An 18,270-nucleotide genomic window follows, 5' to 3' on the forward strand; every position below is an offset into this window, starting at 1 on the left:
GTAAAATCATACAAGTGTTCGGTAAACGGGAAGTTGTCGAGTGATGAATCTGAAAACGCATCACACGGTATAGCTGACTTATATAAATCCTGAAACCAAATTTCAGAAATCCTTGTATTGTAGTTCCTGAGAAAAATGTGACGAAAATTTTCAACTTGGCTATCATGTGTAAAATCAGACAAGTGTTCGGTAAACAGGAAGTTGTCAGGTGATGAATCTGAAAACGCATCACACGGTATGGCTGACATATATAAATGTTGATACCAAATTACAGAAAGGGTGGATGTGTAGTTCCTGAGAAAAATGTGACAAAAGTTTCAAGGGACGGACTGACTGACGGACGGACTGATGGACAGACAGAGGTAAAACAGTATACCCCCCCTTTTTTAAAGCGGGGGTTTAAAAAAAAAATGCTCAAAAACAAAACAAAATATAACCAGATAAGCAAATAATTATATGACAATACCTTTTCAAATGGTACAAATTAAAGTCCATTTAAAAAATGAAACCAGAAAAGACAACAAACTATTTTCTTTTTTAAACTAGAGGCTCTCAAGAGCCTGTTTCGCTCACCTTGGTCTATGTGCATATTAAACAATGGACACAGATAAATTCATGACAAAATTGTGTTTTGGTAATGGTGATGTGTTTGTAGATCTTACTTTACTGAACATGCTTGTTGCTACAATTATCTCTACCTATAATGAACTTGGCCCAGTAATTACAGGGGAAAATATTTTCTAAAAATATACAAAAATTTATGAAAATTGTTAAAAATTGACTATAAGGCCAATTAAAATTAATTGATAGATTTTCATCCCCGCCCGCCCCTCTGAAATCGTCCCGCCCCGATTTTTTTTATTTTGGAAAAATTACGATTTCCGGATTTTGTTCATGTCTGTTACCGGTAAACATCGATATGTTCGTTTCATTCAAAACTTCCTGTTTCATATTTCGGTTTTGTATTTCTTCGAGTTATCTAACGAAAATGATTAAGTCGACATATTCTGCAGCTCTATGATGTCAACATCATGTACCGAGAATAGATATAGTTTACAAGAAGGGCATGAAATATTCAGGTTTATACGAGTTGAACGCTGTGTCCTAGAACGCAAATCGCGATATGTCACATTAGAAAACCGTTTTTTTTTATTTAGGCCAGGATTTTTTAATTTGTTGGTTTACGGATCCGCCGACCCGATTTTGCCGATTCCTAGAATAAAAATAAAATTGACTTTTCATGCTTTTTTATTCCCGCCGACCCAAACAATTACATTATCCCTGAAAAATAATTAAATGATTCTTTTTTTATGAAATGAAATGCATGAATCACTAACAAAATTGATAACATTCTCTGTTGTGAAAAAATAAAACTTTCAGTTTACGTTTCTAAAAATAGACAAATCAATTATAACTGACCTAGAAATGTCGTTTACGCAAATAATTTTGCGGAACGAAATCTGTGTTTAAAACCCATTACACAATAAGTTTGTTTCCCTTATTTGTCATCAGTCTGTAAGATGCATAATCTCATAGAAATAGACTTGTCCAAATGTGGACAGGTGGAAAGCACCTTGGAAGTAAAAGTTCTGAATATCAACAAGTCATTTAGAATTTTCTTGTTTCATGGATAATAAAAAAAAAAATATCGTCCATTGGATAAAAAACGGGAATGCATGACACTAGATTATAAACCCGATATTCTCGTTTTTTCCGTGGACGAGTCTATTACGTTGAAACTTATTTTCGTACGACGTTTTTTACATTTTTTTCTTTATCAGTTTTCGTTTTTGAAGATCATTACTCACCAAGTTTTCTGGAATTGATTAAGAGCTACGCGAATTTGTTTTTCTTGTTTGTGAAAAGACGATTTAATTTCGTCTTTGTCTGTGAACACCCCCCTTTTTTACGGCAAATCATTAGACAATGTCATGCGATATTTATGACAGCTGAGCAAGAATATTTCATCGAACTAAAATTTGAAATGATGACAAAATAGCATAAAAAACATTTTGTTAGAATGGTGAAATGTATATTTATTTTGCATTTTTTTTTCTGTCTTGAAAGATATTTTTTTTTCTTTTTTTTCCCCGACCGACCGACCCGACTTTTTCATGGGAAAAATCCGTAAACCAACAAATTAATCAAAGAGCTGAAAGCTCTGAAGAAAAATGACGCCACTGTCTCTAATATTGGGATAGTTTTTATGCAAGTCTTGATTTTCACATACCGTAATTAGTTTAACAATGCAACATGTATCGTGAGCATATAATTGATATTCGTATATGTGTGTGTGTGTGAAGTGAAGGTGACAACTGGCTGGTTTTTTAAGAAAATGAATAGGTCAAGACTAGCTGAATTGTACAAATAAATACCGTAGAAAGGCTTGTATATTTCTCACTGGTACATAGTCTGAATCTGGGTCCGTTCGCTTCCATTCACGTTTGCGCCCACTCATTTTCACCCCTGTCACTTTCACACCCTACATTGTTCGCACCCAATCTTAATTGGTTTTGTGTTTAATAACTTTGTAAGCAAGTGTTTTCTTATAAGTATAATTGTTGTCATTGTCTCAAAATAAAGTGAGACAGCAATTTTTTTTTGTGTTGAATAAATCTTAATCATGTTTTGGATAAGGTATTGCTAAAAATAATAATAATCCTTTTTAAATAAAGTGGTATTTTGTCAACGTTTTATTTTGTGTTGAATAACTCTTAATCATGTTTTGGTTAGTGTATTGCTATAACTTGTTTCATTGACTTGTTTCAAAATGAAGTGAGATTCTGACTATGTTTGTTTCTGCGTGTTGAATAAATTTTATCATGTTTTGGTTATATTAGTGGATTGCTATGTTTTATTGTTTCGTTGTTTCAGATCAATGGGACCAAGCTGTTAAAAACAATTATCTTTTGTGTTTTTTCCTTTTAAATCTTCAATGTTTTACTCATACCAAGCTATAAATACATTCAGTATTTACACCAAAGCAATTTAAAACAACAACCATGATTTTCCAATTATTCAACTTGAATTTGAATTAAAATTGGGCGCGAATGAGTAGAGTGTGAATGTGCGAACGTGTAGGGTGCGAAAATGTATTGGGCACAAACAGACCTGATACCACACAGTCTGAACCCCCTTCTCCCACAAAATATTAAGTAAATAATCTTTTTGTTACTGCTATCAAAGGTCTAATGAAACTCAGATAGTTTCAAACATTTGTCAAAGAATTCTAGTCAAACTGGCACCTAGTTAAATTGGCACCTGGACAAATCAGCACCTGGTTAAAATCGACACCTGATATAGTCAATTCGTCACCCATGTTAAATATATATTTTTAACAGTATTTTACGCAATAGGGTAAAAATAAGAAAGGGGTTGCCAGAATTTTTTTCAGTATTTAAGCAAAAAGAGTTAAATACTAACTTTCACATTTTTGGGTGTTCATGTACATTTTGTATATATTTATTTTTCTCAACTAATGACTTTTTTGGTGTATTTTTAATGATATATATATATATATATGAATAGTCCAAATAATTATTACGTCTGGCAAGGCTTTTTAATTTTTTTCTGGAACACCTTCCTATAACCGCAAGGCTATGTTAATTTTTTTTCTGGGACGCCTTCCTACGAACGTTGTATGAAGGCGTCCCAGAAAAATAATAAAATAGCCTTGCCAGACGTCATAATTATTTGGACTAATACATGAGATATTGTGTATTTTTCTGCATTATTTCAACCAGTTGAGATTATTTCAACCAGTTGAGCATTTTACAGGATTGTTGGTTTAATGCTGTTTAAACTTTACTGAAAGACAAACACCTTAAATTTGCTAATTATTTGGCATGAAAGTTTGATTTATTGAAAGGGACTCATAGTTTTCCATTTGATTTTAATAATCGACTTGTTTTTACAATTACACAAATTGTCTAATTGTTAAAACAACAGCTTTTGTAAGGGCTTCGTTGTTTACCTTTATACACTACATATTCACTTTCGTTTCGTGGTTTACCAAAATACACAACAACATATTCACTATATATATATGTACTTGGTAACAGTAATTAATTAATTGAATAGAAAATATTATAACAAATATTATTGGATGCCGAATTGACGTCGAATAGGTGCCGATTTGACTAGATGACAATTTAACCAGGTGCCGACTTGACTTGTACGTTTCAATTCCTCTGCGATCGTTTGCGGTATTTTCTTGAGAAAACCTATTTTCCATCATCAAAGAGAAGAAGAAACTGCTTTAAAATGATTCTGGAACGCTTCATGATTGTTAAAATAAGTTTAATTCACTCAAAAACAATTTTAAAACTTGCGATTAAACAGGAAGTTTCCAAAGCACGTGTAAAAGAAGAAATTAACCGGTGAGAGTGGAAATCCGTATATGACAGATATCCCTATAGTACGACTTTGAAAGTAAAACAGTTCAATCCTTTTGTAAAACAATCTTTAATATACCTATCACATTAATGTTTGAAGGGTCTTAAGCTTATTCAAACCATATAAGTCGGTATGAAACACCAAAACGGAATGAACAATAACCGATTACGTTTTGTAGTTTACAAATTTTAAAACTGGTTCCCGTCAAACTACAACACTTTGTTCGAGTGTAGTGGAATACAAGCAAAAACCAGTGTAAACTGGGTCCTGGCTGAATTAATACTACACAATGATGCATAATGATAACACAAGCAGATTCCAGTTTGTATGGAAAATAGGAAATACGAAACCAAGCGCGGTAGGCAGAGAAATGTAATGAAGTTCAGGTCGGCAGTTATGGAACAATGACTGCGTCATTTTCCAAAAAACCGTGGCCTTATGATCATTTATACAATGACTTTGTGTCAGGAAATTTGGACTATGAATTCAACGATATCGAAAGCGCAAGAATCGTTGAACACATTGGTACAAAAAACATGTCAGGATTATAGAAATTATAAGGAATTGACACCAGCACGAACTTGTTAGATTGATGACCGTATATTGAGCTAAAACAAGGGTAGAAAAACATTAATATTATAGCAATTCCTTAGACTTTAATACCCATGGCTGTTGTTTTTTGTTGACAAACAGCAAACACCCTCTGTCCCAATACCCTCAATATAGTCATTAAACAACAACTTCTTTTTAGTTCAGTTCATGTTTTACATCATAATTGTATTTGCATCTTGCTTTAGCACCAACCCTATTGCTTTCAACATTGTTGGAGTTTTCATTTAATTCTGTACTCATAATACTTGTATTGCATATATTTGTACAAGTTTACTTAATTTTATGGGAACTTCAAACCATCGCTTAGAAAGCAAAATAAATTTGGTGTAGGAATAGTCCAACTGAAGAGAGCATTAATTTTCTCCATGTTTTTGATGTTTACTATAGATAGGTTTTTAAAGTAGCAATTACATGTAAAACAGTCAATTGTGGTTGCCTATCAGAGATATTTATTTTTAAAGAGTTTGAAAATTTATGAACGATTCCTTATATATATATGTATATATATACAATATACATGATATATTAGCTTATGTTACACTTGTTTATACCCCTGCGGTATAAAGAACTCGTCACTAGAGGGTTTCTTATGAAATAAAATTTAAAAAATAAAATCCTCCCACCCGCCCCATTTTTTTCAAAAATTTGGATGAAAATCTACTAATTAATTTTAGTTGGCCTAAAGGGCAATAACTCCTTAAGGGGACAGTTGACAAATTTGGTCATGTTGACCTATTTGTAGATCTTACTTTGCTGAACATTATTGCTGTTTACAGTTTATCTCTTATCTATAAGAGTATTCAAGATAATAACCAAAATCTGCAAAATTTCCTTAAAACTACTAATTTGGGGGCAGCAACCCAACAACGGGTTGTCTGTTTTGTCTGAAAATATCAGGGCAGATAGATCTTGACCTTATAAACAATTTAACCCCTCTCAGATTTGCTCTAAATGCTTTGGTTTCAAAAATAAAAGCCAAAATCTACATTTCACCCCAATGTACTATTTTTAGCCATGGCGACCATTTTTCGTTATTTGGCCAGGTCATCGTACACATTTCTAAAACTAGATACCCCAATAATGATTGTGGCCTAGTTTGGTTAAATTTGGCCCAGTAGTTTCAGAGGACAAGATTTGTCTGAAAATTTCAGGGCAGATAGATCTCGACATAATAGACAATGTTACCCCATGTCAGATTTGCTCTAAATGCTTTGGTTTCAGATTTATAAGCCAAAATCTACATTTTACCCCCATGTTCTATTTTTAGCCATGGCCGCCATCTTGGTTGGTTGGCAGGGTCACGCCACACATTTTTTAAACTAGATTCCCCAATGATGATTGTGGCCAAGTTTGGTTAAATTTTGCCCAGTAGTTTCAGAGGATAAGATTTTTGTAAAGGTTTACGGACGACGGACAAAAGAGGACAGACGCCAAGTGATGAGAAAAGCTTACTTGACCTTTCAGGTCAGGTGAGCTAAAAAAGGGATTATTATAAAATAATTTTTAAAATCTTACAAGTGATAAATACATGATTATTGATTGATTGATGTTTATTGCCACTTTTAGCACAATTGTACTATATTGCAGTCATCAGTTTTTTTTTAAATGGAGGAAGCTGTAGAGACTTTAGAAAACCATGACATTCTGTAGGATAATAGACAATCTTGGTCGAAAACAGGTGGGTTGGCAGGTGTGTATCAAATAGAATATGACATGTATATTATATATATATATATATATATATATATATATATATATATATATATATATATATATATATATATATATATATGTCTAAAAATAGCAACAATCAACATTCAATCTAATTAAGCGTGGATCAGTTTGTGAAAATAAACTGATACAGTTACTGAATTAAAATTATATAAATGTCTAAGAATATAACTAAAACACACTAATTGATACATTAAAAAGTTCTATTAGATGTTAAATAGAAATACGCAATATTTCGCTAAACAAATTAGCTTCATCAGGCGTGTGCATCTCTCAAGGTGAAATCGGATGCATGACAGAAAAATATTTTTGTAGCTTAATCTATACAAGATTTGAGGGATGGGTGTAACATATTAATTCGGTCATAAAATATGTTTGTAGCTACAACTACATGAAGTTGGAATAAAAGTTTAACACATTTATAGATGTTCGATTAATTGTATGAATTTTTATAAATTAATTTGTATGATTTCAAGATAACTATGGTTTTGATTTGCTTTGAAATTTTTTTTCGTCTCTCTCATTGAGTCCATCAGGTTCAAGAGTTCGTAACTGGTGCATCCAAAATCTCTCTCTTTTTTGTCTTCCTTGTGTATCCCAATTTTGATTTTTCTCAATGATTTGAAATGTGATGTTTTCAAAATCATGTCCTGCTCTTAAAAGGTGTCTTGTAATTGGGCAGTTCCTTTCTTTTGTATAAAATGACCGATGGTTATTTAGTCGGATGTTAAATGGGGTTTCTGTTTCACCAACATATTGTAATTTGCAAGTTCCACACGTTAGAACATAAATGCAATTTTGCGTTTTGCAATTTGATGTTATAAATATGTTGTAATTTTTCTTTGTGACTGTGCTGATGAACTGGGTTTCTATATTGGCGACTTTGCAGCACTTACAATTGCCCCTTCCGCATTGTTTATAACCTCCGATTGTTGATATCTCCCGTTTAGATACTTTGGATGATACTAGAATATCTTTGAGGTTTTTTGGTCTGCGGTAAGCCATAACGGGAGGTGATGGAAAAATCTCGCTTAAGGAAGGATCATTTTCAATAAGACGCCAGTGTTTGTGGACAATTGATGAAATATTTGTCAGATGAGGATGAAAGCTAACAACAAACGGGATTTTATTTGTCTGGGCCGTCTTTTCTTTGTATTCAAGTAGGTTTGTTCGTTCTTTTTCGTTTGCTTTTGAAAACGAAAGCAAACGAAAAAGAACGAACAAACCTACTTGAATACAAAGAAAAGACGGCCCAGACAAATAAAATCCCGTTTGTTGTTAGCTTTCATCCTCATCTGACAAATATTTCATCAATTGTCCACAAACACTGGCGTCTTATTGAAAATGATCCTTCCTTAAGCGAGATTTTTCCATCACCTCCCGTTATGGCTTACCGCAGACCAAAAAACCTCAAAGATATTCTAGTATCATCCAAAGTATCTAAACGGGAGATATCAACAATCGGAGGTTATAAACAATGCGGAAGGGGCAATTGTAAGTGCTGCAAAGTCGCCAATATAGAAACCCAGTTCATCAGCACAGTCACAAAGAAAAATTACAACATATTTATAACATCAAATTGCAAAACGCAAAATTGCATTTATGTTCTAACGTGTGGAACTTGCAAATTACAATATGTTGGTGAAACAGAAACCCCATTTAACATCCGACTAAATAACCATCGGTCATTTTATACAAAAGAAAGGAACTGCCCAATTACAAGACACCTTTTAAGAGCAGGACATGATTTTGAAAACATCACATTTCAAATCATTGAGAAAAATCAAAATTGGGATACACAAGGAAGACAAAAAAGAGAGAGATTTTGGATGCACCAGTTACGAACTCTTGAACCTGATGGACTCAATGAGAGAGACGAAAAAAAATTTCAAAGCAAATCAAAACCATAGTTATCTTGAAATCATACAAATTAATTTATAAAAATTCATACAATTAATCGAACATCTATAAATGTGTTAAACTTTTATTCCAACTTCATGTAGTTGTAGCTACAAACATATTTTATGACCGAATTAATATGTTACACCCATCCCTCAAATCTTGTATAGATTAAGCTACAAAAATATTTTTCTGTCATGCATCCGATTTCACCTTGAGAGATGCACACGCCTGATGAAGCTAATTTGTTTAGCGAAATATTGCGTATTTCTATTTAACATCTAATAGAACTTTTTAATGTATCAATTAGTGTGTTTTAGTTATATTCTTAGACATTTATATATATATATATATATATATATATATATATATATATATAGAATAGAATATGCATATATTGAAGCCTTTATAAATTACAATCTAGTCTTGAGCATACATTTACCTTGAAGTGTTGACTTGACTCTTTTTTCCTGAAAAATATACGGAAGATCAAAAATATAAATCTTGTAATGTGCAAAAGTGAAACTTAAGATAAGAAAAAAAAAACATATGAATTCAAGAATGCATTATTATAAGTAACAGAGTTTTGGACCATTTGGTATATAAATAGGAAATGAACTTATTTTATTACATGTACTTGTTATATTGTAAAAGTACACATATGGTCAACTACACACAATGGAAAACAATCCAGTATAAGAGCTTTCTGTCAAACAGTGTCATAAAGTATAAAAGTGTTGAGCCATATGTTGACAGAATATTGTTGTGATTCTATTAATGTGTCCTCTGAGGTCATGGAGGTACCTGATTGTATTGATGTGTCCTCTGAGGTCATGGAGGTACCTGATTCTATTAATGTGTCCTCTGAGGTCATGGAGGTACCTGATTGTATTAATGTGTCCTCTGAGGTCATGGAGGTACCTGATTGTATTAATGTGTCCTCTGAGGTCATGTAGGTACCTGATTGTATTAATGTGTCCTCTGAGGTCATGGAGGTACCTGATTGTATTAATGTGTCCTCTGAGGTCACGGAGGTACCTGATTGTATTAATCTGTCCTCTGAGGTCACGGAGGTACCTGATTGTATTAATGTGTCCTCTGAGGTCATGGAGGTACCTGATTGTATTAATGTGTCCTCTGAGGTCATGGAGGTACCTGATTGTATTAATGTGACCTCTGAGGTCATGGAGGTACCTGATTGTATTAATCTGTCCTCTGAGGTCATGGAGGTACCTGATTATATTAATCTGTCCTCTGAGGTCATGGAGGTACCTGATTGTATTAATGTGTCCTCTGAGGTCATGGAGGTACCTGATTGTATTAATGTGTCCTCTGATGTCATGGAGGTACCTGATTGTATTAATCTGTCCTCTGAGGTCATCGAGGTACCTGATTGTATTAATGTGTCCTTTGAGGTCATGGAGGTACCTGATTCTATTAATGTGTCCTCTGAGGTCATGGAGGTACCTGATTGCATTAATGTGTCCTCTGAGGTCATGGAGGTACCTGATTGCATTAATGTGTCCTCTGAGGTCATGGAGGTACCTAATTGTATTACAGAAAAGATTTGATTTTTAGATTATATTATTCCCATTTTTGTCAGTAAGGAGAGTATCTTACTTTTCTTCTCTTCAGTTTGTCTGTGTTTATTATCATGCTGACCCTCCTCCTTTCTCTCACTCAGATTTAGATTATCCACAGCTTTCAGTATCTCTTCAATGTTAACAATTTGATATTCACATAGTTGATCTTTCAAGGATGACTTTTTGTTTTGAAGACATTTCAGAATTTCTTCATCCACAGACATTAAATTCATTTTTAAATCCTTGTATCCCTAAAATTAAAACAAATCAATCACTCATCTTGTAAAAAATAGTGACACCTCATATCTATAAATAATATATTTATAATTGTACGAATAAGATGTTTCACATTCAACGATAAAGATTGCAAAGGAATCAATCTGTAACAGTTTTTGGTTTCTCAATATCTCATAAAGGTTAGTGTAGACTTTTTAATCAATCTTAACATTGAATACTGTATTTTCAGATAATAATCATGTTAATATGTGCATTTGTTATTGCAAATCATACACAACAAATTAAATGTTGACTGCTCTTTGGTCGGTTGTTGTCTTGGACATATTCCCCATTTCCATTCTCAATTTTAGTGATGAAGAGTGTAAATATAAAAAGAAGATGTAGTATGATTGCCAATGAGACAACTGTCCACAAGAGACCAAAATGAAACAGACATTAACAACTATAGGTCACTGTATGGCCTTCAACAATGAGCAAAGCCAATACCGCAAAGTCTACTGATAAATTATGATATATGAAAAATAGGTAATGGTACCTTGACCTTTGACATACTACTCTTATTCATCTCATGCATGCTATGGGGGTATTATCAATCAAGCTGTGATGAAAATTTTGTAAAAATGGCAGACAAGATTTTGTCAAGAACTGAAATGGTGATTCTGAGACAATCAAAATTATTACATTTTCTCCCTCCATTATGATACCTTTTGATGCCTGTATAGCACCTCAGTTAAAACAATTTGACTAAAAAAGTCTGCACCAGACTTAATGAAATTTAATCCAATATGAAAAGGATATTCATAAGAATATCTGACTTAAATTTATTTGATGAAATATTTGTTTTTCGGCAATGCATGCAGATTTTTAGCATTTTATTGAAAAATCTTATGCAAATCAAGTATGCAAAAGTAAAAACCAATTAAGGAAAGTTAATTACCAAAACAGATGAAGAAGTTCCTGAGTAAGCAATATTGTATGCATCAAGTTTTAAATCTTCCAAGTTGTTTTTAAGTTTATTGGCATGGCTTATCTCTTTTTCACATTGGCTTATAGCTTTGGATCTTGATTCCTTCATCATAGCCATTAATGTTTTTTCTTTCCTACTCAGAGCTAGAATTATGGAGTTGAACTGCTTGCTCAATCCTTTTTGGAAACTGTCAATGCTTTTCTGAAATTTAACAGAGAATACTTTCCATAAATAAACATCTCAGTGGCTGCTCTGGCTCCATAAAAGTTGAAACCAAAACATTACCAGCTAACTACTATATAAATTTTGTTGCCAGTTTTAAAAACTTGGAGCCAACTTTTGAGCCAGAGCCTTAATTTCCCGGACCCAAATTGAAACCATAATTTCTCTGCACTGAAAATCATTTAACTCAAAGCAAATGTGTAACTATTAATTTATATTTCTTTCTTACTTTCTGTATATTAGAACGAAACAAAATAGAAAGATGAATGAGTACTGTAAGCATTTTGTTTCATTAAGCAGAATTCAGTTCAGCCTATTTGCTATTCATAACAACAATTTATTTCCCCCAACAAAGGGAAATGAAAAGGCAGTGATGGTTCCTAAATTGTATACATTATTTTATTTACTGTGAACAATATTACCTCAACAGAAAGTTTAGAAGTTTCCCAGCAACTATGGACATTTTCCAGCTCTCTAGTGTCTCTGTATATTTTTGGTAGTATTTCATTCATAGCTATAGCCTGAAAATAAACAAAAGTGCACATGCTGAAATGTCTTGCCTGATTTACTTATCATTATTCAATTTATACTTACAAGTTTGTATTATGAAGGTTAAACCACAAGTATCACATATGAACTGGTCAGGTTGTTCTCTTTGACACATTCCCCATTTCCATTCTCCATTTTATTAACATGTTGATGGTCTATGGAAATGTGGTCAAGGCCAGATCAACCTAGCCAGACAGACATATATATATTCACTTTACAAATATACCACAATTACACCAAATATAGTTTAAGCCTATTGTTTTGAAAAAGACCAACCAGGGTAATTTCAAAAACTAAACATTGACCAATGAACCATGAAAATTAGGTCGAAGTCAGATGAACCCTGCATTTGGTACACATGTAACATGCACACATTCTATATATCAACTACTATGTTGACCCATTGTTCAATATAATATATATGACAAACAGATATCCCCACGAAAATCTAATATTGAACAACATGATCATTCTTTCAAATTTAACTTTCCTGCAGTCAGAATAAAATTCGTGTTTGGCAGTCTGAAACTTGAATTTTTACTGAAATCTTTGAACAGCAACTACAGTACAATTGGATCCTTTCTTGGCCTGTATTATTAATATAATTTATACCTACCTGATATTTTGGGAAAATGTACTGTAATGCATAAACTTTGTGTCCTTTGTGAAGTTTAAAACATTTCCAGCAAATCCCATCCTTGCAACTCTCACAATAAGATGTGATCTGTATCTGGTGTACTTGACAAAACACAGAGTCAAAAGCCATGATTGCAAATAAATTCTTCTGTTACAACTCTGATACAGCTTCATTTACCACACTCTCTCTTTCATTCCATTTCTGAAAAGAGAATTTAAACAATAAAGTAATGAAGATTTTTATTCATATACTGGATCATAATTATATATGAAGGCAAAACCAAAGGAAATGCGTTTCTGGAAATCAATAAATTTGTCAAACCTTTACACGAAACTTCGACAGAATCTTTTAATGACCAAAAGACATAACTGAGAGCCAAAAAAAAAAGTTTTGTTCATTTTCTGTAGGTACCCGAAAGCATAAAGAGAATGAAAATAATTGAAAGACAGTAGTTAAACATGTAAACTGTAAGTCTATGCACAATGATGTTGATGATGACTTGTGCTATACAGAGCTATATAACCTGCCTGAAAGTAAGAAATGACAATTCTGATACATCTTTGAAAATATCAATTTACCATTGACTTATAATTATCATCAGTGGTTCTGTTGCAACTAAGCTAAAGTTTAAAACAAAAACTTAACATATAAACAGATGCAAAATTTCAAAGTCTATGATCCACGAGGAAGAGGCTGGGTCATATTAATTATAGCTTTGGAAAAAAACCAAATTCTGAATAAATGAAATTATGATTGACATGTCTAACTATATTATAAATAAATATAGAATAAAGGACTTTTTGTTTTTGATACTGACTTTATCACAGTAAAATATCAGGTGAGCCCGAAGGGTGAGCCTGATATTTTCTGTGATAAAGTCAGTATCAAAAACAAAAAGTCCTTTATTCTGTTTATCGGTAATTCAAAAAAAATAAAAATTACTACAATAATAGAGAAAATAACAAACGAACTTCTTTTTCGCGTCGAATCAGGGCGAATCACATTTGACGTCACAGGCTGTATTACGTCATTTGAAATTTTGTCACAGTGCAGTAAACATGGCGTTCTCTTGCACAAAGTATTAAAAAGGAATTATTGCATGTGTTTCATTAATATTCTGCTTTGGACATGACTCTAACAATGGCAAATATAATGGTAGCATACCGGTAAGTCAGATTTCTTTATTTTTCACAAAGCATCAACATAGAGGGGGATAGGAGGGTCCTGATCCCGAAATCCCAGGTTTAAAAACACGAAATCACGAGGTCCCGAAATTTAAATCACAGGAGTTTGTAATCCTATCAATAAGGGGTTAAAAATATACCAAAGTCGACTATCACATTCTCTCGAAGAGCTCTCTTCGAGAGAAGCTCTACTGTGCATGGAGCATAGTAAGTCAGAACATTAGAATGATACGATATGAATCAGCAGATTTTTCATCGATCATTATTTTTAAGTACAACGATTTATAATTATATTTTACTGAAAGGCTGACTGTAATTTGTAAATTATCTGAACAAGCTCATTTCTTGTCTACTTCATAAGGCCAAATAAAAATATATGTGTGGTTCCAGTAACCCTACCGTCCCTACTTTTTCGGCTTAAAAATAGCCTACCCTTAAGATTTTATTGTCATTTTTCATTAAGCACTTTTAAAGTCAGAATGTTGCTCCCATAGACTCAATGTAAAAAAAAAAACTTAAAAAAAAAAAAAAATCCCTACCTACCTACCCTAACTTTTTTTCAGATGTAACTGGAACCACACCATACTTTTTTATTTGGCCTAATTATTTCAAACATTTTAATAGATGGTACTCCGGTTACCCTTTTTTAAAATTTATCCCAGATCCGCATATGAATTAGTTCACTTTTTTTGTTCTTTGTTCTATGAATATCTGTCTTTAAATTGACAATGAAACCACATCTTTTAAATTGTATATGATGGTCCCACATTAGACAAAAATGTTGAAAATGCGTAAATTTCATTTTTTTCTAGCTTCTCTCATGTGATAGCGGTATCTTTTTGGTCACTATTTATGTGTTGCGTTTAAATATGAATTGTAACACTTTATAGTGACTGAATAGGTTAAACAAATACTTCTCAAGAAACAGAAAAGAAAACTACTTGGAACGACACCAGGCTCTGTATTGGTATTGTGTGAATAAAAACTCGGATTGGAACACCATATAAGTTATAATCAATGTCAAGTGTTTCTGCAATAAAAATAATGCACAATTTTGTGAATGAAAGGGGAAAGTAGATCCTTACGCGTTGCATTCGCGCATGTCATTTGCGTACTAACCCAATAATTTTTATATCACGGCCAGTCCACTGATACTGACATTATCAGCGAGTACACATCAAAGGAAAAATGTACAAATTACCGATAAATTATTTTATCATACATGTTTATGTTGTGATGTTACACTATTGTTTCTGGTAAGGGTAAAGGTTGGTACCTATTAAAATGTTTCAACCTGCTAAATTTGTTTGCACCTGTCCTTAGTCAGGTGATAAAGTTTTTTAATTGCATTATCAATTCCAATTCACCCCTCATGTTAATATCAAATTGGGTTTTTCACCACCAAGCTCCTTAATGTATTGGGTTTTTCATCAACACAATATTGAATATTTAGGCAATAGCAACCCCAGATTTTTTTCCATCTTAAATATGTTTCTTTCTTTGTTTAGCTGTTTTATTTGGTTTAGGGTTAGGGTTATTTGCTAGCTGTTTTATTTGGTTTATTCACTGAGGAGCAATTGTAGGTTTAATTTGTGTTCCGTTTTAAACCTTCTGCCAGTTTTGTATTTTCTCATATAAACTGTAACGTCTTATACCTTTATATAATAAATTCTGAGACCAGTGCATGTGTGTGTATTCATTAATTAACTGTAAAATGAAGAAAAAAATTAGTATATATTATAAACTCTATCTATACTTGAATGTTTTTGTTTTATTCCAATTTTCATAAATCTTGGTTTAGTTGTCCTTTATTAGAACTTTTGGTTTCTGATGCTTTATCATGTTATAATTGATTTGGCCTTTCACTTTTTCCAACTGATTTCGTTTTTGAGGAAACCCTGTTTTTATTAACAATGTGTAAGGTACGCACACATGCCCGTGTGTTCGATGGACGCTTCCTAAAAACACTGGCTGAGTCTTGTTCATAATCATCATAACTTTCCCTCAGCTTTTCAAAAGAAGCAGAAAACATGCTTCTATTCAATATTTTTTAACGGACATTCACTTTTGTTTTAATTCAATGTATGTTATGATAAATCCCGAGCAATGCGAAAAAATATGACTACATGAAACACGCTAATTGGATAAACGCTGAGAAGATCGAAATGTTTTCAAAAACATGTGACCTATTGAGCAACTGAAAACTTTAACAGGGACCCATTTCAGCTACTTGATGCAGGGATCTATTTTTTGAATGAAAGGAAATTTCCAATTATAAATATTATAAAAATAGTTTACGCGACGACTGTAACAGATAAGGGTAAATAACGCAAATAATAGCCAGTAAAAGGGTTGAGAACTCATGGTTTTGGCATGTAATTGGGTTTTCCTTTGAATTAATTGGGTTATTGAACCCTGCAATGGGCAATTGCATTGAGTTTTTTATTATTTGTATCGCGTGATCACGCAAATACGCAGCTTATCTGGAGCTCTGTGTTAGACGTTTTCAATAGGTCTACCTGTTGTGAAATTTTCAGCCAAATGAGGTATCTGGTTTTTAAGTTATTGCTCCGGCCTGAATCGATGATTTAAAAGAAATTTTGCAGTTTTCAATTATTTTCTTGAATATTTAATTATTATTAAAAGATTAAGATAACATGATAAACTGTAAACAGTATATATATTGAGATTAAGCAAAAATAATCATTGATGAAAAATTTAATCAAACAGATCAGAGATTCAGGCTTTTGAGAGCCTCTTGTTATGTATATGTGTAAGCCAAAAAAGTGTCCCATGAAATTGTGTCCTCTAGAACATTATTTCACAGTTCAGCCGTGAAATTTTGTTCAAGGGACAAAATATCACATTTGTAAACCATAAAATAGTGTCTCCCTTAGTGAAAAATTGTCCCTAGTACTTGCACATAATTTCATGGATGTTATATAAAAATATGTCACAAAGGACAATATTTCATAGTGTAGCTATTTTTTTCTGTCCCTATTGAAGGGAAATAATTTAGAAATCATTGAAATGTTTTAATCAATTAGTTTTAAAATAATAGTTGAAATTTAAATAAAGACAACACAGATGTGAACAAAAATGGAAAGTGATGAATATAACTAGCTGTATAATTATGTGTGTGATGGTCAATACCCTCCAGAATTTGAAAATAATGATAGATCATTTAAAAGGAAGGCAAAGCAGTTTCACATTAAAAACAATGAAATGTATTATATCAATGTTGACAAAAAACAACAACACAAGAGCAAACATTAAAACTTGATATTCAATCATGATTGCAATCAAGCATTTATGAATATTATTCCTGACATTTTTGATTTTGTTAAAAAGGATAATTCAAAGATGTTAAAACAATTCATAGATTCCTATTGCTTATTTAAATACAAATGTCAATTTAGTCTTATTATTTTTTGTTAAATACATTTTTTGGTATAAGACAAGACTTTTATGCAATATGGACATGATTTTACTATGAAAAAATGTCCAACGAAGGTCACAATAGAATCTCTTGCCAAGGGACACTTTTACATAAAGGTGGACAATATTTTATAATAAAATTATGTCCTGGACCAAATTTCATAGATCATGTCTGTGAAATTTTGTTCATGGGACATAATTTTATGGGGGACACTATCTAATCCGACATATGGACGCTATTTTCTTCCCATTGCCCATATCTTAATACTATTAACAGAGCATCTAGTGCCTGTGGACCCCCTTTTTCAGGCCCAAGGCCAAGCCCCAATTATAGTAAAATACTAATTTGGTTTCGTGTAGATGGTAGAAAAGTTCAGTTAGTTATAGATTTATGAGACTAGTTTTATGAATATAAAACATTGTAGTAAATAGATTGTATAATAAATACAAATGTACATGTATCTGTGGCTGAGTCTGAGCTACAAAAATTGAAAAAGGATATTATCTTCATAATTTTTTTCATAAGATTGGCTATGTTGAAATGGTATGCTAGAAGGTGAGCTTACATAACTGCACATGGATTTCACTCACAGCTCGTGATTATGTATCACAGTATATGTAGAATCATGTAGATGTACATTTATAACACATGTGGTCAGTGGTGTAAACTTGTTAAATTACCCGCGGAAATGTCAGTAAGACATATGTTGCAAAAATTAAGTGTTTCAAAACGTATTTTAAAAAAAATATTTAAATGATACTTATACATGTTATTGTAATTCAAGTATATAAAAGACTTATTTGCTTTTAAAACGA

At 32.4% G+C, this 18,270-nt stretch overlaps 1 protein-coding gene across 2 annotated transcripts in view; it reads right to left on the reverse strand.

Annotated features, from left to right (window-relative positions):
• Nucleotides 1-18,149, reverse strand: part of LOC139490540 (uncharacterized) — a 19,110-nt gene extending 961 nt beyond the window's left edge. The window contains exons 1-6 of one of the 2 annotated variants that reach the window (XM_071277344.1): nt 18,046-18,149; nt 12,812-13,033; nt 12,069-12,167; nt 11,395-11,625; nt 10,258-10,471; nt 9,080-9,107 (exon numbers count right to left, since the gene is read on the reverse strand). In XM_071277344.1, the coding sequence (XP_071133445.1) occupies nt 9,080-9,107; nt 10,258-10,471; nt 11,395-11,625; nt 12,069-12,167; nt 12,812-12,961 (722 nt within the window). In that variant the 5' untranslated portion in view covers nt 12,962-13,033; nt 18,046-18,149. Of the gene's footprint in view, nt 1-9,079; nt 9,108-10,257; nt 10,472-11,394; nt 11,626-12,068; nt 12,168-12,811; nt 13,034-18,020 lie in introns of both variants that reach the window. The other variant, XM_071277343.1, reaches the window with a different exon arrangement.
• Between the last annotated feature and the right edge of the window lie 121 nt (nt 18,150-18,270).

Source organism: Mytilus edulis, chromosome 10 (assembly GCF_963676685.1).
Source record: "Mytilus edulis chromosome 10, xbMytEdul2.2, whole genome shotgun sequence".
Classification (NCBI taxonomy): Eukaryota; Metazoa; Mollusca; class Bivalvia; order Mytilida; family Mytilidae; genus Mytilus; species Mytilus edulis.